This window comes from Pagrus pagrus, assembly GCF_965226575.1.
Source record: "Pagrus pagrus genome assembly, chromosome: 3".
Classification (NCBI taxonomy): Eukaryota; Metazoa; Chordata; class Actinopteri; order Spariformes; family Sparidae; genus Pagrus; species Pagrus pagrus.
This window is the reverse complement of record NC_140187.1, coordinates 36,217,638-36,241,437: the sequence shown is the minus strand read 5'-3', so window position 1 is coordinate 36,241,437 and position 23,800 is coordinate 36,217,638. Positions and strand designations below refer to the sequence as shown.

At 44.5% G+C, this 23,800-nt stretch overlaps 1 protein-coding gene across 1 annotated transcript in view; it reads right to left on the bottom strand.

Annotated features, from left to right (window-relative positions):
- Positions 1-20,277: 20,277 nt before the first annotated feature.
- LOC311253364 (constitutive coactivator of PPAR-gamma-like protein 1) overlaps positions 20,278-23,800 on the bottom strand; it is a 44,245-nt gene continuing 40,722 nt past the window's right edge. The window contains 3 exon segments of the mRNA XM_084347277.1: positions 20,278-20,802; positions 21,447-21,561; positions 22,623-22,903. Of these exon segments, the coding sequence (XP_084203403.1) occupies positions 20,563-20,802; positions 21,447-21,561; positions 22,623-22,903 (636 nt within the window). The 3' untranslated portion in view covers positions 20,278-20,562.

The window sequence follows — 23,800 nt, the reverse complement described above, 5'->3', positions numbered from 1 at the left end:
ATCTTGATCCAGAAGCTTTAGCCAACTATAGACCTATATCCAACCTCCCTTTCCTCTCCAAGATCCTTGAGAAAGCAGTCGCCAACCAGCTATGTGACTTTCTTCATAAAAATAGCCCAGGCCTGTCCTGGACCAGCTCTTAGTTATGCTGCTATAGGCCTAGTCCGGGGGACAATGACACACTGAGCTTCTCTCTCCTCCCCTCTCCTCTCCTCTCCATCTGTATACATTATGCCTGTATACATGCCCCATCTCTGCATGTCACTGACTTACTTCTTCCCCGGAGTCCTTGTGCTTCCTAGTCCTACAGGCTCCCATGGATCCTGGCCGCGCCCGGGTCGTGGATCGTGGATGCGCCCACTGCTATGGCCCTGCCTGATCGTGGATGCGCCCACTGCTATGGCCCTGCCTGATCGTGGATGCGCCTACTGCTATGGCCCTGCCGGATCGTGGATGCGCCTACTGCCATGACCCTGCCTGACACCCACCACTACTGTCGCTAATATTAGTCACATCTCTGTTACATACGTTCCACTACTATTATTGTAATGCATTACTACATACTATCCTTACCATTAATCACTACTGCTGTTATCACTAGTAATCACATTTCCATGTGCATTTCATTATTATTGCTGTAATACATCTTTATGTACTTTCACTCCTGTCAACCATCGCTTATAATTGAATACATTGTGATCTCGTTGATCTGCTCTGTACATGCGACATCTATTGCACGTCTGTCCGTCCTGGGAGAGGGATCCCTCCTCTGTGGCTCTCCCTGAGGTTTCTTCCGCATTTTTTTTCCCTGTTAAAAGGGCCTTTTTTGGGGGCAAGTTTTTCCTCACTCGAATCGAGGGTCGAAGGACAGAGGGTGTCGTCTCTGTACAGACTGTAAAGCCCTCTGAGGCAAACTGTGATTTGTGAATTTGGGCTATACAAATAAAATTTGATTTGATTTGATTTTGATTTGAAAGCTGATTGGTTAATTAGGTTTGTTTTGAAAGCAAAAATTCACATGGGGGCTAATATTTTTGACCACCCCATTTTTCACTATATTTGATAAGCAAGCCTAAAAATGTATTTTATATTCCAAAATGTACCAAAAGCTACTAAATAGCACTGGTGGATGTTTGATTATATCAAGTTTTATCAATGCTTAAAACATTGGGAAGAATTTTAGGAAAATGTTCCATAATTCCTGGGGGGCTAATAATTTTGGCCTCAACTGTATTTCTTAAACATGCAACCATGTCTTCTGGGTTGGCAAAAACCCTGTTGTAGACCAAATTCAGAGGGGGAGGTTCCCTCAAGGAAATTGAAGCTCCATGTCACTTACAGCACTGTTTCACACACAGTAGAAAGTATACATATAAATAGTTAAATATAAAAGAACAAAACACTGGAAGAACAAAGTTAAATGTATTATATACACACATATATATATATATACTTCTTGACTGTCCTTCAGTCTCTCTCTGTCTCACTGTACATCTGTACATCTATTCATCTGTTCGCCCTCCTCCCCCCCAGTGAGGAGTTGAACAGTTTGATGGCACGGGGGACAAAGGAGTTTTTTTAGTCTGTTTGTCCGGCTCTTTGGAAGGAGCAGCCTGTCGCTGAACCGGCTCCTCTGGCTGCTGTTGACAGTGTGTAGAGGGTGGTTGGCATTATCCAGGATGCCCTGCAGTTTGTTAAGAGCTCTCCTCTCTGCCACTGTCACCAGAGGGTCCAGCTTCATGCCGAGCACCGAGCCGGCCCGCCTGACCAGCTTTTCCAACCTGGAAAGGTCCGCCTTTGATGTGCTGCCGCCCCAGCACACCACAGCATAGGAGAGAACACTGGCTACCACGGACTGGTAGAACATACACAAGAGCTTCCTGCAGATGTTAAAGGATCGTTGCCTCCTCAGGAAGTACATCCTGCTCTGAGCCTTCTTGTACAGCTGCTTTGTGTTGCTCACCCAGTCCAGCTTGTTGTCTAGCCACAACCCAAGATATTTATAGGTCTCCACAACGTCCACCTCCTCTGCTCCTAACAGAACTGGTCTTGGTCTGGTTCTGTCGCTCCCGAAGTCGATGACCAGTTCTTTAGTCTTTGAGGTGTTGAGCTGCAAGTTGTTTGTGTGGGACCAGACAACAAAGTTCCTCACCAGGCTCCTGTATTCCTCCTCTTCATCATCTCTGATACACCCCATGATGGCCGTGTCATCTGCGAACCTCTGGATGTGGTTCATATCAGAGTTGTAGCAGAAGTCCGCCGTGTACAGAGTGAAGAGGAGGGGGGACAGCACCATCCCCTGTGGAGCTCCTACGCTGCTGACCACAGTGTCAGACGTGATGTCCTTTAGCCTGACATACTGCGGTCTGTCTGTGAGGTAGCTGGAAATCCAAGCAACCAGGCAGGGGTCCACTCGCATTCTGATCAGTTTTTCCTGGAGTAAAAGGGGCTGGATGGTGTTGAAGGCACTCGAAAAGTCCAGAAAGAGAATCCCGACTGTGCCGCCTCCCTTGTCCAGATGCGAGTGGGCACGGTGTAGGAGGTAGAGGATGGCATCCTCCACACCGACCTCTGCTCGGTAGGCAAACTGTAGGCTGTCCTCAGCGTGCTGTACCTGCGGCCTGAGGATGTTAAGGAAGAGCCGCTCAAGAGTCTTCATCAGATGTGATGTGAGTGCCACCGGTCGGAAGTCATTCAGCTCGCTGGGCCGGTTCTTCTTTGGAACTGGAACGATGCATGATGTCTTCCAGAGGGTGGGCACTCTCCCGAGTTGCAGGCTCATGTTGAAGACCCGTTGAAGCGGCTCCCCGAGTTCAGCAGCGCAGGTCTTGAGGAGACGGGGACACATGTTGTCTGGTCCTGCTGCTTTCCGGGGCCGGAGCTTCCTCAGTTCTCCTCTCACCTGGTCAGCTGTGATGCAGGGAGGAGCCTGTGAGGTGGGGAGGGTGGGAGAGGGAGGGGAGGGGGGTGGAGGAGGGGAGGGGGGACTGCTCAGCTGCCGTGGAGGGGGAGGGGGGGGCATGGAGTTGGGGCTGGTGTGAGAGGGGGGTGGGAGATATCTGGAGAGAGGTGAGGGAGGGAGAACAGGGTGGGGGGTGGCTGCTGCCGTTGGGGGGGGGGAGGAGGGGAGGGGAGTGCTGCTATGCTGCCTGGGTGGAGATGCACGGGGAGATGCACTGGTAGGGGGAGGGGAGCCGGCTGCAGTGGGGGTGGGAGGTGGAGTGGAGTGGCTGAACCTATTAAAGAAGTTGTTCAAGCTCTCTCCACACCCTCCCCCACTGTGCTGGTCCTTGCTTTGTGGCCTGTGATGGTTCTGACACCTTCCCAGACCTCCCTCATGTTGTTCTCCCTCAGCTTCTGCTCCACTTTCTCCCTGTAGGAGTCTTTTGCCTCCCTCAGGCAACGTTTCACCTCCCACTGTGCTGTTTTCATCACCTCTTTGTCTTTAGTCCTGAAGGCCTTTTTCTTCTTGTTGAGGACAGCCTTGACTCTCTGTGTTACCCATGGTTTGTTATTTGAATAACACTGAACAGTCTTAGTGGGGGCAACCACGTCTGCACAGAAGTTGAGATAGTCTGTGAAACAGTGAGTCATCCCCTCGATGTCCTCATCGTGCACCCAGCAGCACATCCCAGTCTGTGGTGTTGTAGCAGTCTCTCAGGGCCTCCTCTGCTTCAGGAGTCCATCTCCTGATGGAGCGAGTGGTGACAGCCTGCCTTTGGACCAGGGGGGTGTACTGGGGCTGTATGTACACCAGGTTGTGGTCTGACTTGCCCAGTGGGGGAGGGCGGTGACTCTGTATGATCCTTAACGTTAGTATACAGTAAGTCAATCGTCCTGTTCTTCCTGGTGGGGCAGTTGACAACCTGGTGAAAAACAGCCAGGGTAGAGTCCAGGGTGACATGATTGAAGTCTCCAGATATTATTATGAAGGCCTCAGGATGTTGCATCTGCAGCCGTGCTGTGACGCTGTGTATCTTTCCACAGGCAGCGGCTACATCTGCTCTCGGAGGGATGTAAACACAGAGGGCGATCATGTGACTGAACTCCCTCGGTAGATAGTATGGCCACATGCTAACGGCCAGCAGCTCCAGATGTGGGCAACACAAAGCCGCCTTCACGGTGACATGGCCGGGGTTACACCAACGGTTGTTGACGTATATGATGAGTCCCCCACCTTTGTTCTTGCCACATGCCTTCGCGTCCCTGTCGGCTCTCACTGCTGTAAATCCCCGCAGGTCCACGTTAGCATCCGGTATGCTATCTGTTAGCCATGTCTCCGTCAGAATGAACAAGCTGCACTCATGGTAAATCCGCTGGTTCTCCAAAGCGGCCAGCTCGTCCATCTCATTCAGCAGCAAGTTGACGTTCCCCATAATCACGGAGGGAATCGATGGTTTAAAGCGCCTCCGGTTGTCCGCTAGCCTAGCCTTTAGCTTAGCCCCAGCCTTACAGCCACGGTATCTTCTCCGCAGCTCCGGTGGGATGTTGTGTCTCTGTCCATGTATGTTCGTCCTAAGAGCCAGCAACTCCTCTCCAGAGCTGACTCCTGTGTGTTTTCCTGAGTCCACTGTATCCATGGGATACATATAAAATCCTTCGTGAATTAGTAAAATATTAAAATAAAAAGGTAGAAAAGAGGGTAAGAATAGGTAAAAACAAAAACAGTGCTGCAGAGCAACTGGACAAGCTGCCGTCTCCTATAGCGCCATCGACTACTATTCATGTAGTTTATCATAATTCAGCACTATGCATGTAATGTTTTTCATTCAATTTCCTAAATTGTGGCCCCTTGCTTACATTTTGTAAGTCACCTCTTACTTTTGCTCATCCAGGCCTGTTGGCAAGGGTTTTTGGCCTTTGTTTTCACAGTTTAATGAGAGCTGAATAAAGCTCCAGAATGAACTCTCTACTGAGAAGAAAGACTGCAAAGATTCTTAATTCTAAATTTTGCAATAGATCCTAACTCTGCACTGTCACTGAATGCAGCGAGACCGGAGAACACATGCTGTGTCTCCTCTGTGGCTGACAGGCCTCATCTGAGCCTGGACTCATCATCCTGAAGAAGTGAAACCAGCTGCTTCACTGAACCTACTGTACAGCAGTCGTCCTAGCGACCAAGGATCACCAAGTCTGCTCATCATGCTCAGAGCTTTCCTGAGCTTTTTTCATCAAATGAATCAGTCTTATACCTGAAAGTTGTAAATCTAATTTAATAATCAATCAATTAATTAATCAATGGAAGTGGCGCCCCTTCTAACGAGTGCTTAATAATATTTAATAAATGTGATGAGAATGCTACAAACACCCATCCAAACACAGTTGTGGACCAAGTACACCCCTTCATGGCAACGGCACCAATGGCAGTGGCCCACCCAGCAGGACACCCTGACACACCACAAAAACTGCTCAGTATAGGCTTGAGGAACACAACAAGGTGTTGTGTTCCTCAAGAGCTGCAGGCATTGAGTGGTCCTCCAAATGCCCCAGATCCCAATGAGATTTAGCATCTGTGGGACATGCTAGAACAAGTCTGATCCATGAAGTCCCCACCACCCAACATACTGGACCCAAAGGACCCACTACAAAGTTCCCGGCGCCAGACATTACAGGACATCCCCAGAGGTCTTCTGACCATGCACTGACGGATCATAGCTATTTTGGCTGCACAAGGGGAACCTGCACAATATTACGTAGGTGGTTTTAATGTTGTGGCTGATTGGTGTATTCTGAGAAAAAAAAAGGAGTTAGGAATGTTCCTGTTCATCATGGGCTGATGTGGTCCATGCACAGACCACCCAACACATCATTGGTACCCATCTACAGGTCATGTCATGTGGAAAAAGATACAGAAGTATCTGCTTCCATACCACCAGACTACGGAGCAGCTTCGCTCTCAGGGCTGTCAGACTGTAACACAAAGGACTCAAACATAGTTTTCTTTTTAAAACACTTAATACACTTAACATATAAATTGACCTTGTAAGCTTGTACCTTGTACCTCCGAACAGGCAGGTCATAAGAACCATCATTGTGATTAATAGGAGGTGGAATGTAGGTGGGTGAAATAATTCATCTTTGATGAGGAACATATTAATAACATAACCTGGGGACTTCCGGTTTGGTGAGCATGTGACAGGGATGCAAACAGCGTGCCGAAAAGCGCAACTCCCTTTTTTGTGGCCAATTAGGTGACTTGTGTGAATCGTTCAGATCCGAAGAGTTTTTTTTTTTTTTTGGGGGGGGGGGGTGCGCGTCTCAGCTCGGGTCAGTGAAATTAACAGGCTGACAGTGACAATCACGTGAAACTGAGGTGAACTCATTCATGGTTGCCTCTGATTATACTGATAATAGCCTACCTATTAGCTTCCAATGTAGACGCGCGACATGCGCGCTCACAACCCGCGTGCATTCGGTGCGACGCCGTTTTTCCCCCCCGTGCATGTCCGTGGAGCTGTGCGCCTAGGAACGTGCACGGTTCCCTACGTTGCTGTGTCAGGCAGGTGTTTCCCACGGAGCTCTGCCCCGTTTCAAAGGTGAAGGAAGCCCTCAGTGGAAAGACGTTGCCTCCGCGATGTAGAATGTGTTTTATAGAAGAGAAACACACATTTCAGGAACGCTGACTTGTATCATCAGAACAGACACATGTAAACACAGAAAGCTGAAAATCACTGGACATGTCTGTAGAGCTGTCAAGATGTATGCAGTAGTTAATTATTGCATATCCTACTGTACCTATCACTCCTATTGTTTCTGATGTACAGGTGCATTAGATTGTCATGGGAGAGTTTATTAAGGCCTATGTCACTAATTCAATTAAAAAAGTGCTCACCATTAACAAATAATTACATTATAGTATCTCGGAAAAGTCCATTTCCAGTAGTTCAACCCCAACCAAGTATTGAGTGCATTTAGATGGACATAGTTTTCAGAAGGCCAACATTTCTATATTAACAATGCTTTAAAAAAAAAAAAAAAAGTTCCTTTATAATATTTAAATTTTTGGGGATACTGAATTTTAGGTCTTCATTGAATGTAAGCCATAATTATTACTATTAAAATAAACTGAATAAATAAAGACATGGGATGTTTCATTCGGTGTGTAATGGACATATACAGGGTTCAAAATTAGTGGTCGCCAGTGGCGACTAACTTTGAACCTTTGGCGAGTAAAGGAAGCCGGCTAACCGGCCACTTTGGCGAGTGAAAAAAAAATAGGGTCCGTCTATGGTCCAACTACTTTGATGTTCCTCCCGCCCCGGCTGTGACGCTTGGGTTGTGCGCCGATGTCGTACAGATCTTCAAGCTCACAACATGCTGTAAAGCAAGGATTTGCTTTGGGGTGCGTATCAGCTCGGGTCAGCAAAATTAACTGGCTGACAGTGACAATCACGTGAAACTGAGGCGAACTCATTCATGGTTGCCTCTGATTATACTGATAATAGCCTTCCTATTAGCTTCCAATGTAGACGCGCGACATGCGCGCTCACAACCCAAAGCGGCGCATAGCCGCATGCATTCGGTGCGACGGCGACGCCGTTTTTTCCCCCCGTGCATGTCCGTGGAGCTGTGCGCCGCGGACGTGCACGGTTCCCTACGTTGCTGTGTCAGGCAGGTGTTTCCCACGGAGCTCTGCCCCGTTTCAAAGGTGAAGGAAGCCCTAAGTGGAGAGACGTTGCCCCCCCCCCCGCCAGACAATTACTCTCTTTTTTGACAATTACTCTCTTTTTTTGTCCTGACCCGTTTGCATCCCTGATGTGAGAGCGGCGTAGTCTCCATCCCCCGTAACTCAACTTTGCAAAAACCTATATTTTTCTTATACCCCTACGACGAACTGTCGTTGCGCCAGTAATTAGCAAGCTGACATGATTATGATTAATTGGAGGCTTGTCGGAGGGTGTGTGGTTGTGTATATACTAGGGGTGTGCAGAGCAGCCGATATTTCTATCTGTATTTGTATTTGTTGAGGGGGAAAAGTATTTGTATTTTTATTTGTATTCGAGTAAAATTCAAAATTGGCGTAAAAATATATATTTTTTTGAGTTACACTTCTAGTTTTCGTTATAGTGTAAGTATTCTTTAATTATCCATTATAATAATTATGGATATGCAATATTGGTTGATGTTTTTCCATAAATCCAGCAATGAACATGTAACAAGGAATGTCATTGAAAAGAAAATAACATAACAGCCATTGCCTCATCCATGGTTAAACCAACAACTAATAAAATATCATTGTGAACATTATGAACCCCACCACCACCCGTCCTTGTTGGAGGACGTTGAACAGACAGAATAAAAACAAATAATACTTAAAAGAACTGTTCTTTCTAATGCACAGAATTCCAAGAACTAAACTTGATCTGTAAATAATATGACATAGTAGCCTATAGCTAACGGTCATTATGCTTCTGGCCTCTACCTGGTCTTTTTACTAAACTTAACCAACTTCTTTCTTCATTGCCTAAAACCCAACCAAAGCACCGAGCAAAGAATTCTTTTTTCTCCCCCAGTCTGCCGTCAGCCGGGTCGCCGGCTGCAGCAGCCTCACGCCCGTGAAGTGGGCTCAAGCCGCGTTCAGCCGCGCTCGAGCGGAGCGGGGGAGAGAAACAATGTGTATTTCTTTTACTCTGTGGAAGATCTCCCAACGGAGTGAGGGACAAAGCAAGTGGGACAGATCTACCCAGTCCCTGAGCAGTGCGCGTTTCACAGACAAGCCACAACGCAGAGTGTAAACAACGTCACCTGGTTCAGCAGCACCATGGACAGCTGCGGGGGCGGGGGGGTCGGAACAGCGGTGTTTCGACCCCCACCCCCGACTCCTGAACGTCACTCACTCACTCATCCGGGCATGTACTGCGGTCTCATGAGGAAACGTAGCTTTTTGATATGATGTTTTTCTTATTACAAATATTTTTTAAAGTATTTGTTTGAAATAAGTATTTGTAAAAAACACGTTATTTGTGCCTTTCCGAATACCGTATTCGGGTTCGGCTCCACCCCTAGTATATACACATTTAGGCATCGGAGGGTAAAGGAGAAGCACACAAATAGCTCAGTTTAATTTGTTTATTGATATCATTGCGGGAGCAGCTGTTGTGTCATCAAGGTTCACCTGAAGGTAGAGAAAGCCAGTGATCAGCTACTGTTGCACTTTGTAAGAAGGTAGATCTATTAGACAAACTGATTGAGTATAAATGTTTGAAGCATAAACTTACCTCTGCCGCTTCTCTTCCTCCCAGGGGTGTCCAGACAAAGAGTTCCCCGGGGAATGCGAACTCCTTTTTATTAGTTCCGCTTCGGTGAGCAGGAGGAACCAAGTGGGGAGTAGGTAGAGGGGAGTGTAATTGCTGGGTTTCAATGTAAATAGGTGTAAATTATTATGTGTATCTATTTGGGTAATTTTCGGGGTTTTATATTTGTGGTATTTGTAATTGGTAGGGAAGTGGTATAGTAAATGTGTGTTATTTATTGTATGTTTAGGTGGGTGTAGAATGGAGTGGTACTTGCCAATGAGTGAATGGAGGTGCTGGGGTATTTAAGCAGGTCATTTGGAAGAGGAAAGGGTTGGGTTAGAATGTTGGTGAACTTGTTGTGCTGAACAGAAAATAAAAGAAAAATCACTTGCTGAACATCATCTGACTGGAGCTACTCATTTGGTCGCCTTGGCCGCTCGAGCAAGTTGACAGCCCTCAACGACCCAAGTAAGAACTGACGCCTCACAAACTCAGTATAACATCGTGTCAAAAGCAACGAAACTGTCAAAGAAGAGCGAGAGTGAAGCTCCGAGTGCCTGCGCTAACACATGCTTAACTAGCATTGAAGGCCTGCTGGAAAAACACAGAGCTAGCATAGCGATGGATCTTAAAAACTCCTTCGCTGCCCTGGAGTCAAGACTGGAAAAAATGCAGACCACGGTATTAGATCACGGACAACATATCATCTCACTGGAAACCAGTGCCGAGTCAGATGACCAGCGTATTCGTACTCTGGAGGCGAGGTTGGTAGCTTTAGCCGATAGCAACAACAAGCTACTAGCGAAGACGTCGGACCTCGAAAGCCGGAGCCGCAGGAATAATATCCGAATCATTGGCCTTCCAGAATCAATCGAGGGGCCAACACCCACTATGTTTTTCTCGAAGCTGTTAGTTGAACTACTCGGGGAGGAGATCTTAGAATCCCCTCCCGAGCTTGACCAAGCGCACAGGGCGCTAGCTGTCAAGCCACAACCAGGATCGAGGCCGCGGCTTGTGATTATCCGCCTGCACCACTATCAGATTAAGGACCTAATCATACGAGAGGCCCGTAAAAGAAGAGGGAAACTACAATATCAAGGAGCCCCTGTCCAGATCTTCCTATGCTCCGCTCTGGTGGAAGAACGCGCAAAATACCGGACGGTGATGGCAGAACTGTACAACCTCTCTCTCAGGCCCACACTACTCTTCCCGGCTCGCCTTCAGGTAACACTCGGTGGCAGGACAAAGAAGAGGTTCTCCTCCCCAGAAGAGGCCACGGCGTTTGCTTCAAGTTACAAATAGTGCCCGAGGCCTAACCAGCTTAGCTGGCTAAGCTAGGCATACACAACTCCAAGGCAGCTCCAGTAAGACGTAAGGTAACCATTAGCTATAATTTTGACCACCAATGCATAACAGGTCAAAGGTATATAACAGTTATTAAATCCTAACCGCTTTAAAGAAAGAGGAATGGGCTGGTAAAGAGACCTATTTTGTCTGTTTTGTATTGACAAGTTGCACTGTTTTATGGTTTGTTAAGTTATTGATATCATTTGTTATGATTTCGCTCATCTTCTGCTGCCTGCATCTTAGAATCGACCTGATACCCTTTCTACCATTCGCTGTAACATGACTGGCTCATTAGATAGAGGGACCACCGGTGGGCAAATGGTAAGGTTCACATCTTTAAACACGGGGGGCTTGAATGCCACATTAAAACGAACAAAGATTATGACTTGTATCAAAAATCTGAATGCCGATGTAATGCTTCTTCGGGAGACTGCTAAGGTCTGAACAGGGAAAGTTGAGCTGACCATGGATAGGACAAATCTTTCACTCTCACTTTAAATGTAAAAGAAGAGGTACAGCCATATTAATCAGGAAAAACGTTCAATTTACCTCCAGTAATATTATCACAGATCCAGAAGGACGTTATACAATTATTTGTATTTTGAGTAAATCTACTTCCTAGTGGATAAAAATCTTATCTCTTTACTTATTTCTGTACAATATTTACCCATAACAGTTTCAGATCACTCAGCCGTAGTACTAGATCTCCGATTTGACCTAAAGCCCAAACATTTTGGGTTTTGGCATCTCGACCCTCTCTTACTTATAGAAGAACAATTCTGTAATTATATTTCTGACTCCATCACAGTCTTTTGTGACACCAACAAAAATAAAGAGACCTCCCCATCGTTGCTATGGGATACCCTGGAGGCTTTTCTCAGAGGCAAGATATGCATATGCATCCTATGCTAATAAACAATGCAGAATGCGTAAGGAAGAATTAGAAAAATTAATCACGGATTTGGACAGATCACTAGCAGTGACAAATACTCCTGACTTGTATAAAGAGAGACTTAAACTTAAGACAGAACTTGACTTACTCCTTTCAACAGAAGCTGAACGACTACTTCTCCGTTCCCATGGATCGCTATACGGTGACAAGGCTGGGCGCCTCCTCGTTCACCAGCTAAAAGCCAGACAAGCATCCAACCAAATTATCCAGATTAGAGATGAATCAGGCACGGTAGTGACTGACCCAATTAAAATTAATACCTCATTCAATTTATTTTATTGTCAATTGTATAAATCTGAATCCCCCAGCGATGAAACCCAAATGGACACCTTCTTTCAAAAACTAGACTTACCAAGAGCTTCACCCAATGACAATCAGACGCTGGACACTCCTTTAACACTTCCTGAGATAAAAGAAGCAATAAGCTCAATGAATAGTGGCAAATCACCGGGCCCTGACGGGTACCCCGTTGAGTTTTATAAGCGATTTTCTAACCAGCTAGCCCCTCTACTACTGGAGATGTTTAACTATTCATACAGTCATGGCTCTCTACCAGCCACCTTAATGCAAGCCTCCATTTCCTCATCCATAAAAAAGACAAGGACCCTCTAAACTGTGCATCATACAGGCCAATTTCCCTCCTACCTGTAGATGTGAAAATACTTCCGAAAATTTTAGCTCGTCGCTTGGGGCCCATTATGCCTTTAATCATCTCGGAGGACCAAACGGGGTTCATTGGAGGGAGGCACTCCTCCAATGTCAGAAGGCTTCTCGGCGTCATTCATACTCCATCCTCCCTTACAGATCCGCAGGTGGTTATATCACTTGATGCCGAGAAGGCCTTCGACAGGGTGGAATGGCCCTATCTCTTCTTTTCTTTGCAGCGATTTGGGTTTAGCACCTGCTTTATTTCCTGGATCAAATTATTGTACTCCTCTCCCCAGGCGTCAGTATGCATGAACACACAGCGCTCCGATCTTTTCCCCCTCTTCCGTGGCACACATCAAGGGTGCCCCCTCTCTCCACTGTTGTTCACACTTGCCATTGAGCTGTTGTCCATAGCATTGAAATCAGAAGGAGGATTCAAAGGAATAAGGAGACATGGAGGAGTATCGGGTCTCGTTGTACGCTGATGACCTACTCCTGTATGTAAGCGATCCCCTGTCAAGCCTTCCACCTATTCTCTCAATCCTGGATTCTTTCAGCGTATTCTCCGGGTATAAATTGAACATCTCCAAAAGTGAGTGTTTCCCAATAAATCAACTGGCTACAGAAATTCCAACTCACCTCATACCATTCAAGACCGCTGTGGTGGGCATAAAATACCTAGGAATAATGGTCACACAATCTATGTGCACACTGAAAGAACGGAACTTCTCGGTACTGACGGCAGCAGTCAAACAAGATCTTCAAAAATGGAACCGTTTACCTCTGTCTCTAGCGAGTAGAGTGCAAACAGTAAAAATGAATATCTTACCAAGGTACCTTTACCTCTCAATGCCTACCAATCTACCTCCCTCGATCATTTTTCAATCTTATCAACAGCATCATATTCACATTCATTTGGGCAGGTAAACGGGCCAGAGCAAATAAATCCTTGCTCCAGAGGAGCAGATCATTGGGTGGCCTGGGATTGCCTGACTTCCTTGGGTACTATTGGGCGGCTAACGCACAAAAGATTTTACTCTGGTTCACCTCAACCTAAACATAGTTGGTGCCAGTTAGAGGCGAACTCATGTTCTACGTCCCTCCAGGCACTAGTATGTGGCACCCTACCCCTTTCTCTCGCAAATTTCACATCCAACCCCACTGCAACTAATACATTAAAAATTTGGACTCAAATCAGGAAGCGGTTTGGATGGCTCTCCCTTCCCCAAACTACACCTCTTGTGTAACAATCACTTATTTGTACCAGCCAAGATTGACTCACGCTTTGCAGCTCTGGAAAATAAAGGCCCGAGATGCCTGGGTGACTTATACATAGACGGACTGTTCGCCAGTTTCATCCAACTACACTCAACCTTTGGACTAGGTAATACAGACTTTTTTTCAGTTCTTCCAACTTCGCGACTTTGCACAAACCTACTCTCCTCAGTTCCCCCAAGCCCCACCCCTCAGCGGTATAGACTTAGTACTCCAGGCGAAATCTTTGCCTAAGAGCCATGTCTCATTTCTCTATGATCTCTTATCACCAACAAATGATTCGTCTGTAGATAAGAGCAGGGCCGACTGGGAAACCAAACTCCAGATAAGCATTTCTGATGCTGTATGGAAAAAAGCATTGGAAGCTGTTAACTCCAGCTGTTAACTGCCAGACTCTGTTATCCAATTTAAAGTACTCGTTAGGCTGCACTATAGCAGAGACAAACTTGTCAAACTATATCAAGACGCCCTGCAATCTGACAGACATGTTCTGGACATGCTCTAAATTGTCTAACTATTGGCAATCATTTTTTAAAATCTATTTCTGACATCCTAGGTATATCTGTTAGTCCTTTGCCACAGATAGCTATTTTTGGAGTGCCTCCTGATGAACTTGTAACCACATCTTTGCAGGAAAATGTTATAGCTTTTGCGTCCTTAATTGCGTGCAGAAAAAATCTTCTCTTATGGAAATCCTCCCAGCCAGAATACAGAAAAATGAAGATGTGACTCTCTTTGGATGTACTGTTTACTGCAACTGTGAATCAATAAAAAATATTTTAAAAAATAAAAATAAATATAACATAACCTACAATGGACTCCAGCAGCAGAAACATTAAGTGCATCTCCCCCTTAAGAGAGACTCCTCTGGAGAGTATCCTCTGTACTGTCCTGTTTATAACTGCAGATTTTAGTTTTGCTGCTTAAATGAGCCATGATGTATGCTACAGTGACTTTACTACATGCATGGAAAGAAAACCTTTAAATGACTGAAAGCAGCTTTTCTAATCATTAAAGCACAGTGTACATGTGTTGTGAACCTGCCTATGAAGGTGCATCTTACTATATGTATACTGAGCCCTCTATATAGCAGGGAAATCACTGACATTGACTTTAGATCAAGGGCCCATCTTATGACTGCAAACGCCTTCTGCTGCTCTGAGATGCGCCAGCAGAACACCTGATCACACCTCTGTTGGGATCGTCCACATGGTTCTGACGTCGGATCGGATCAACGACCCTTATGTCCTGTAGGTGGCACCTGCTTGTCACAGCCCCCCCAGGTTTGAAACTCCCATCTCCCATTGTCTGCGAGCACACCTGAACGCGTCAGTTTCCGCTGCAGCCGGGGGAGATAAATACAGCGGCAGACTCATTTCAACACAGTCCCAGAGTAACGTGTTGCTGGAAGCATTGGCTTTCGCCTACGCAACTATTACTCTAAGGGAGCCTACAGATGTCTGGACTTATTTTTCCTGCCTAGGCCGCAGTCTTTCATCTCGCCGGACGAGCCAAAACTGAACCATGTTCACCAAACATGCTCCAGATCCAGAAAAGATGCTGTGCAACCAGCCTCTCTTTACCTGGCTGCAGAAGGAGGATAATTTTATTTTTCCTCAGAAAACGCCCGCTTTTGCCCGTTTCCTTATTGCCTGTCGACTACGCTGTCTTAACAGCAACGCAGAACACTGCACCCGCCTTTAATCCACGCCGAGGAAGCGAGCTGGATTAAGGAAGACACGACTACAAGTGAAGCTTATTTAGTGTCTGGGCAGATGCTAGAAGTTAGCGTGTATTGTATGCTTGTGAGCTACATTGTTCTTTGTGAGTTTTGTGGACGGCCGTGTCCCTCTTTTTATTGCTGTTCGTTTTACGTGGTAAAACATGTTGTTTGCTTTTCCTTTTCGCTCATTACGAGTTGATTTGAGCCCCTCCACGCCGTGGAGCGGGAGTGTTAGCTCTTTGTCGTCATCTTGCTCTTTCTCTCTTTAACTAACCCACATGTACATGTAGCCTACACCCATATTAGGGGTTACGCGCGCACACACGTAATCTTATGGGCGACCTGTTGGAGACTTATGGTTGATGACCTTGCTATAACATAAGATACGTGTGTCTCGTGATATCTCCCTTATATGATTTCAGAGACGGATGCCTCGTGGTAGCACGTCACCTTTTGTGGAACCGTAGGTCACTTTCCCTACAAATTCCTCTCGTGTGCAATCAAAGTGCACACGAGGCCAACGGCGGTGTAACCATTACCGTTGTTCAAATCTCGCGCGTTCGTTCATTTGACTAGCTTTAGGTGACGTATTCACGTCCACCATTTTTGGAATTTTAGACATATGATTCAGCAAAATCTATTGTCCTTTTTGAATTCGGATCCACGCGTGACTTCTCCAAGTCACGTTTCGGCCATGTTTGTAGTCGAGCGAACGTGAGTTCCCCATTTCCGGTTTCGGCCATTTTTGTAGTCCTTTCAACAGAACACTCTGGCTGTGTCCAAATTCAGGGGCTGCAGCCCACGAAGTGCGCATTTGAAGGCCAATTACGTCACAATGCTGCGCGAAGGCTGTCCAAATTCGAGGGCTGCTTCAAACGCAGCCCACAAATGCAGCCTGGCCTTCCCTCTGTTTGGAGGACGCATCGCTACTATCCTTCGCGGCCCGCTATATCCCAAGATCCTTTGCGCACCGCTGCTCAGTCCCAAAACAGAAGAGGAGGCAAGAGAAAATGGCGACATCAAGTGGCGAAGACATGACATTTAAATTTAAGTAATGGGTTTATACTCGGTTTTTAGTCATGTAACATCCAACGCCAGATATGATAAACTTCAAAACCTCCAAATTTCAACTTTCAGTTAAAATACGTGACGCTGGTGATGCTATGGTAAATATAGTTGTTATTCACCAACGGGTTCATGTTTATTTTGTAATGTTAATGATTCAATTTAGATATGACACATTTTATTGTTAATTTTTATACACACACAAATAAATGTACACGTTTGATAGATTTGAACCAAAACAGACTTTAATGCATCTCTTCATTCACAATCGTGACGTAAGGGTAAGGGGCGGGAACATCTGGTGGGGCAACCAGGAAATACTCCGAAGGCTAGACCGTCCCATTTAACAACGGTGGACGAGGCCTTCAAAGACCTGTCCGAAGGACCCGGCCCTCGTGGACCGCGAAGGCTAGGCCACTGAAGGCTGCAGCCCCTGAATTTGGACACAGCCTCTGTGACGTCACCTTCCAAGGGACGAGACCGCCATTTTGGCTCTCGGCCATCTTGTTTCTTTGACTACAACCGCCATCTTGGCTCCTCTTTCTTTGTCTCTGATACACACACTCACACACACACACACACACACACACACACATACACACATGCTTGTTTGTTATTTGTGCTTGAGTTTATCTTAGTTTAGTTTCATAGTTTAGTTGCTTTGGTTGAGTAAGTAATTTTTATTTATTGAAAGTATTATTGATTTAATCAATTTGCTAACAATAATAAAGTCTATTATATTGTACATAGCAGTTTTCTGTGATTATTTTGTGCATATGTTTTGTAGCATTTATAGGTTGTGATGGTCAGTGCTCGGATTCATTTCCTTCACTGTTCCTTTAATTGAAAATATTTTACAAATATTTACATTTAAAGTGAACCCTTCTTTGAGACTAATTTTGGTCTGGTTATTGGTCCCTGATTTCAGGGTGGTGCCCCGTTTTAACAATTTTAAGATTAATTTTATTAATTTTCATTTTATTAATTTTAATAATTACTTTCAATAATTATTAATTCCTAATAACCACACCTAACCTACCATCCATTCCCAACACCTCATTTTGAGACCGTCGGTCTGAAACTAGCAACGAGCAACAGCGAAAAGATGGGCCCTGATGCTGGAGGATGGCTGCATGTTATTAATACGCTCCTCATCAAAGATGAATTATTTCACCGACCTACACCCCATCCCCTTTTAATCAGAATGATAGTTCTTATGACCTGTCTGATCCAATCAGAGGACTGAGATCTGCTCACCAAATTACACACACAGAGACGCAGGGCAGTGCTCCTCCTCCTCCAGTTAAATAGAGCATTTTGCTCATATACAGCCAAACAGAGTTGTTGTTATCAATCTATATTGTTTATTGGTCACTATCAATCTTTTAATATCACTATCGCTGTGCTGATCAATGAGAAAGGGCAAAATCCATGTGCATGGATTGTGAATCTGAGAGCACAAATTTACAAAACCGTGCGCACGGATTACCACATCCAGTTTTTTATTCTACCATGTGACCCTAGAGAGGCCCCATAGATACGGACTAGATCAATGAGGAAAAAAAACAGCGTGTCTGCTTCCAGAGGGAGGAGAGGGAAACTCAGGGCCCTGATGTGTTCACTGTAGTCTGGACGGCTCACATGTGCCACCTGGTGGTTGTTGATATGCCATGCAGCTAATGCAAAATAAGCTGGATAAAATAAAAGTACCCCCTCCTTTTCTACCATGTCGCAGCACCTTTAATGCTGCAGTAATGGGGTCATCTGAAAGGAGAGACATCTGTACCACAGCTACAATGTCAGCACTTTGTAGGCCAGCCCTCAAATTCACTGCGCTTTCTGAATACATTTTCTCATAGTAGTTAGTTGACTGTGATGTTAGCTTGTACTGTACATCAGCTCATCAAACAGCCCACAGAAGCCTTCTCCTTCCACAAAGCCTAACACGAACATATCTTCAGTAACCATTTTTGTGGTGAGCTAGCTAATCTTCTCTTCCCTGATAGCATCAAAATGGCACACGCTAACACTGCTACCAAATGAAGTTTTTGTCTATGATATGCAAGCTTAACATTACATAGCTTTCACAGCATTTTGTTTATATTGTCAAAGTACTTCCTCATCATTTATCACACACAACGTCACTGTAACACCTGCCACTCTGTCTGTATCATCAGAGAAATTGATGTCTAACTGCAAACGTTGAACATTATCTAAATATATAATTTTTGACTATATGACTCTATACAGACACTCGTATATAGCAGTTATAACACTGTGTCTCGTCCAAAAGATGTACAGTTGTGGTCAAAAGTTTACTACTTGTATAAAACAGCAGTTTTCAGTTCCAATGATTTCTACAGCTCTCATTTTTCTGTGATGGAATGAGTGGAACACTCACACAAAAAACATTCATGACGTTTGGTTCAGTAATTAATTTATTATAGGTCTTCTGAAAATATGGCCAGATCTGCAGGGTCAAAAATATATATACAGTAATTCTAATATTTGGTTAAATGTCCCTCTGCCATTTTCAGAATCAGAATACTTTATTAATCCCCGGGGGGAAATGGTTTTTGTTCCAGATGCTCTGTGCAAAGTAGAAATAGAAATATAGCATGAATGGAAACAAGAGATAAAGATAGATATAAATAAAATAATAAAGTAGACAATAAAATAAAATAGTAGACAATCTCAAGTGTTCAATGACCACTCCAAGTATTTACAGATATACAGTGCAATATATATATGAAATATATCTATATTTCACTTCAATTAGGTGCTTTTGATAGCCTTCCACAAGCTTCTGGTAGAATTTTTAACCACTCCTCACTCCAGAATCTGTTAAGTTCAACTAAATCTGTTGGCTTTTTCGGCACAGACTTGTTTCTTCGGCACAGTCCACACGTTCGCGATGGGGTTCAAGTCAGGACTTTGGAAAACCATTCCAAAACCTCAATTGTAGCCTGATTTATCCATCCCTTACCACTTTTGATGTGTGTTTGGGATCATTGTCCCATTGGAATACCCAACTGCCTCCAATACCAAACTTTCTTGCATATGATTTAAAATTTTCCTGAAGAACTTGGAGATAATTATTCCATTATTCTTCTTCATTATTCCATTTACTTTCTCTAGAGCACCAGATCCACTGGCAGCAAAAAAGCCCCACAGCATAATACTTCCACCACCATGCTTGACAGTAGGTATGGTGTTTTTGGGGTGAAAGGCCTCATCTTCTGGCCTCCAAACATATTGCTGGTCATTGTGGCCAAACAACTAAATTTTTGTTTCATCTGACCACAGAACTTTCCTCCAGAAGGCTTTTTCTTTGTCCATGTGATCAGCAGCAAACTTTAGTTGAGTTTTAAGGTGCCGTGTCTGGAGCAAGGGCTTCTTTCTTGCACGGCAGCCTTGGGACCTGTAACTCCTTTGAAATGGCTCCAAGTGACATTCCTGACTTGTTCAAATCAATAATGTGCTCTTTCAGATCAATGCTGAGCTCTTTAGACTTTAACATCGTAGTGTTTGTGACTGAGTCTTGTGGGTGTATCAAACAAGCTCTACTAACATGGGCCAAGGAAAGTCAACAGCCATTATCAATCAGAATCACTCAAAAGAAGGTAAGAGGCCATGCTACAAAGAAAATTTGATTTACACAACTTTCTATAATCACCAAAATTGATTGAAGCAAACTTCATGAATGTATTTTGTGACAAAGGAGTATGTGTTCCTCTCATTCCATCACAGAATAATGGGAGCTGTAGAAATCATTGGAACTGAAGACCATAACATACATTTTCTTTACAAGTGTATGTAAAGTTTTGACCACAACTGTAAACTTAATATAGAACAGGGTTCTACAATGCTCAAAACAATTAAGGGAACACTTAATCGTCACAGTATAACACTGAGTCAGTTAAACTTCAGAGATATCAGTCTGTCCATTTAGGAAGCACAAGTGATTATGATCAATTTCACCTGCTTTGGTGCAAATTAACCAATCAATCAATCAATCAATCAATCAATGAATCAATCAATCAAAGCTTTATTGTCATTTATCTGTATCTACAAAAGTAGTGCAGCAAAAATGAGATTGCATTTCTCCGGGATCCCATAACACGAACACAATAAATACACACAATATATTATATAATGATTTAAATCTAAAACTATGACTAAGGCTCATGAAGTGCAGTAGTGCGCATGCTCCAGATCAGCAGTTCAACAATCTAACAGCTTGTGGAAGGAAGCTGTTGATTAGTCTGTTTGTTCGGCCTTTTAGACTCCGGAACTGTTTTCCTGATGGGGGCAGTTCAAAGAATGTGTGGAGAGGTTGGAAGGGGTCCCTGACGATGTTCAGTGCCCTGCTGTGCCTTCTCCCTGTTGGCCCTCATGAGTTTACTCTGCAGCAACTTGCCATCAAAGTACATCCAGGGACAGCAGTGCTCCCAGGGGATAGGCTGTCCACACGCGTCGTTGGCAAACAGAGCCATGTCCACTCCACTCATGAACAGAGCAGCCAGTTGAACTCCTCGAGGGTCTAGGTTGTCCATCTGTAGGGGAGAAAAATCCACACTTATAAAATATTCACACAAGAAGAAAATAAAGATAGTATGTTTCCCTAAAAGCCCCCCTGTGCATTCAGATTAATGAAGTGCAGAGCACAGCACAGAGCAAGCATAAGGAGCCCATTCAATCCCAGCTGCTAAAATACAGCAGTACACATCCTAATCCAGCCAACACAAAAAGCCAGTACACACGACCTAGATGTTCTGGCACAGCAGAGAGCAGACAGGCTGACAGAGCTACACACAGACAGACCACAAGGACCAAAGCGCACAGCTCGTGTGGATGGTTTACATAAACAAAGGCCCAATGAGAATAGGGCTGCAGCGTTTTACATCTCGGTCAGAGACATGGGATTGATGAACCATCCACACATGACAAGAGAACCCCTCTACATCACTCAGAGCTCTACAAAAATAAATCTTTTACTGCAAAGCTACGGCTTCAGGAACAACATGTTTGTACAAAGTAGTGCTTTGTCGAGCAGGTTGCTTTGGTCTGCAGAATATGGGGAGTGTCCGGAGAAGCAACATGAAATCTAACAGGATTCAGCCATAAACCATTGTTCAGACATTCATGACTTGTGTGTGTTTCTCCGACACTCCTCATACCATGAACACTACAAAATCACCTTCAGTTCCTGCAGCTGGTCAGGCTCATAAAGTTTAGGAGAAAGGGCTTGGGCTAGGAAAGCGTCAAGTTCGTTACGACGCAAAATTCTTAATCCTGGCCAATGTAACATAAACCTGAAGCAAAACACAGAAGGTTAAAGGATAACTACCGTTTTTTACAACCTGGACCTTATTTCTAGCAAAATATATGGTCATTTACTCACCCAGATAACTCTGGTGTCATTTGAAGTTGTTCGGACGAAATTAGATCCAGTGGAGCGCCGATATATCCATATAATGCGAGTGACGGGGCACCGAAGCGCAGCCTTTATGAGCATTATCTGCCACAAAACTAGTTAATTTCACCAATATTTTGTTATGATACGCTAGCGCTTTTCCCCTCTGAGTCCGGGCTCGTCTATTGTCAACATCCGGGGTCTGTAGGTTGACCTACTACCTCTGACCTGGAGGATGTCGTCTCTGAGCTGCGCGCGCACCCACGACAGCCCGGCTTGTTTACCTGTAGCTGCTACTGCTAGTTTGACCCCAGATGTTGATAACGGACGAGCCCGGACTCAGAGGGGAATGGCGCTAGCATATCATGACAAAACATTAGTGAAATGAACTAGTTTTGTGGCAGATAATACGTTATATAGAGGCTGTGTGTCGATGCCCCGTCACTCGCATTATATGGATATATCGGCGCTACGCTGGATCTAATTTCGTCCGAACGACTCCAAATGACACCAAAGTTATCTGGGTGAGTAAATGACCATATAGTTTGCTAAAAATAAGGTCCAGGTTGTAAAAAACGGTAGTTATCCTTTAACAGTGTTACAAATACCAGAAACTGATCAACTCTTAGAATAGAATAGAATAGAATAGAATAGAATAGAATATACTTTATTGTCCCCTAGGGGAAATTTGTCATGGACTCAAAGTGCATAGTGCATAGTAGTAGCTGCCCTTATAGACGATAAATACACATAAAAATAAAGAAAAAAAATACACATGACGGCTTAAGACGTACACGTAGGCTACATACACACTCATGACATCCAATGAAAGTCTTAGTCTTAACAAATGCTCACTCCCACTGTACTTCACACTGGATTCACTTCTCACCTACACAGTGACATCTACATAATCTGTGTGAAAGGCTTACAGTTCATCCTTGATGCCAGCAGTCTACTCACCGCAGCACACAACAGAGCACTAGGAGCGGCGTGGGGACATTGGTAGGGTTCAGCATAGCCGGAGTGTCAGAGTGCATGCAGGCGAGGAAGGCTCTCATTCTGCGGTTCTTGTCCTCCACAGCATTCCCCAGCCACAGCTTCTTCAGGTTGGGACAGGTCCACTCCCTGAAGGGCAAAGCTTCCACCAGCTCTGGAGTGTGGGGAGACTTGCCTTTGGAAGCAGCCCAATCTTTGACCATGACATGTGCATCTGTGTAACATTGGAGCGAGATCAGAGTTTGTATTCATCATGCATCCCAGGTTCTACCTTGGAGTGGCAAGTAAGAGTTGTTTATGAGAATTTCAACTTTTACTCACAGGAGACCGTGTGATGCTGATGTTTTGTGACACTGTGATGATGTGTTGTACACAAGGGCGTAGAATTGGGTAGGGACGCTAGGGACACGTCCCTACCAATATTCAGCCGCTACTGTGTAGTCACTATCAATACAACCGCTGTCCGTAGTGTTTAGTCAATGATTATGGCACACAAAGGGTTAAATGTCGGTCTCTGCTAGAAGTCCCGCCTCTAAACTAAATACCGCTCCCTGATCGGCTGCCGGGTTCTCGCTAACTTACATGTGATTGGCTGTCCCCACTGTCACTCCTTCTGCTTGTAAAAACTACCTGCAACCTGCTAGTTGGACCGGACAAGAGGCAGTGCATGATCTGCAACTGCGAGTGTAAGTTGTCAACATGTTCGGCATTTGTTCTTCCTGGGTCACGTCAGCTAGATGGATTTTAATATCAGTGGTGTCATTTACATTTGTGTTTGTGTCTGTTTGCGTGCGTGTACGTGTGTGCTGTATAGGATTTGAAGGATGTCAAAGAAAAGAAAACTGGATATAAGAGACTTCTTTAGGAGTCAAAGTGTAAGTTACTTCAAGGGTGGATAGGTAGAGGCTCAACAATACAGCTATTGAATAAAAGAGAATATTTAATGCCAAAGAGATACACTTTTTTAAAGTTATTTTTAATTCTTATTTTCATGTATTTGTGTAGAAGAGAGCAACGGTTTAAAAACGAAAATAAAGAAAATTTGTGGTGGAAATACAATAAAACCTCAGATTCTAGATGATCATGTGATTTTATAATTATAAAATATAATTAATTAATATTAAGTAATCTTAATATTTAGT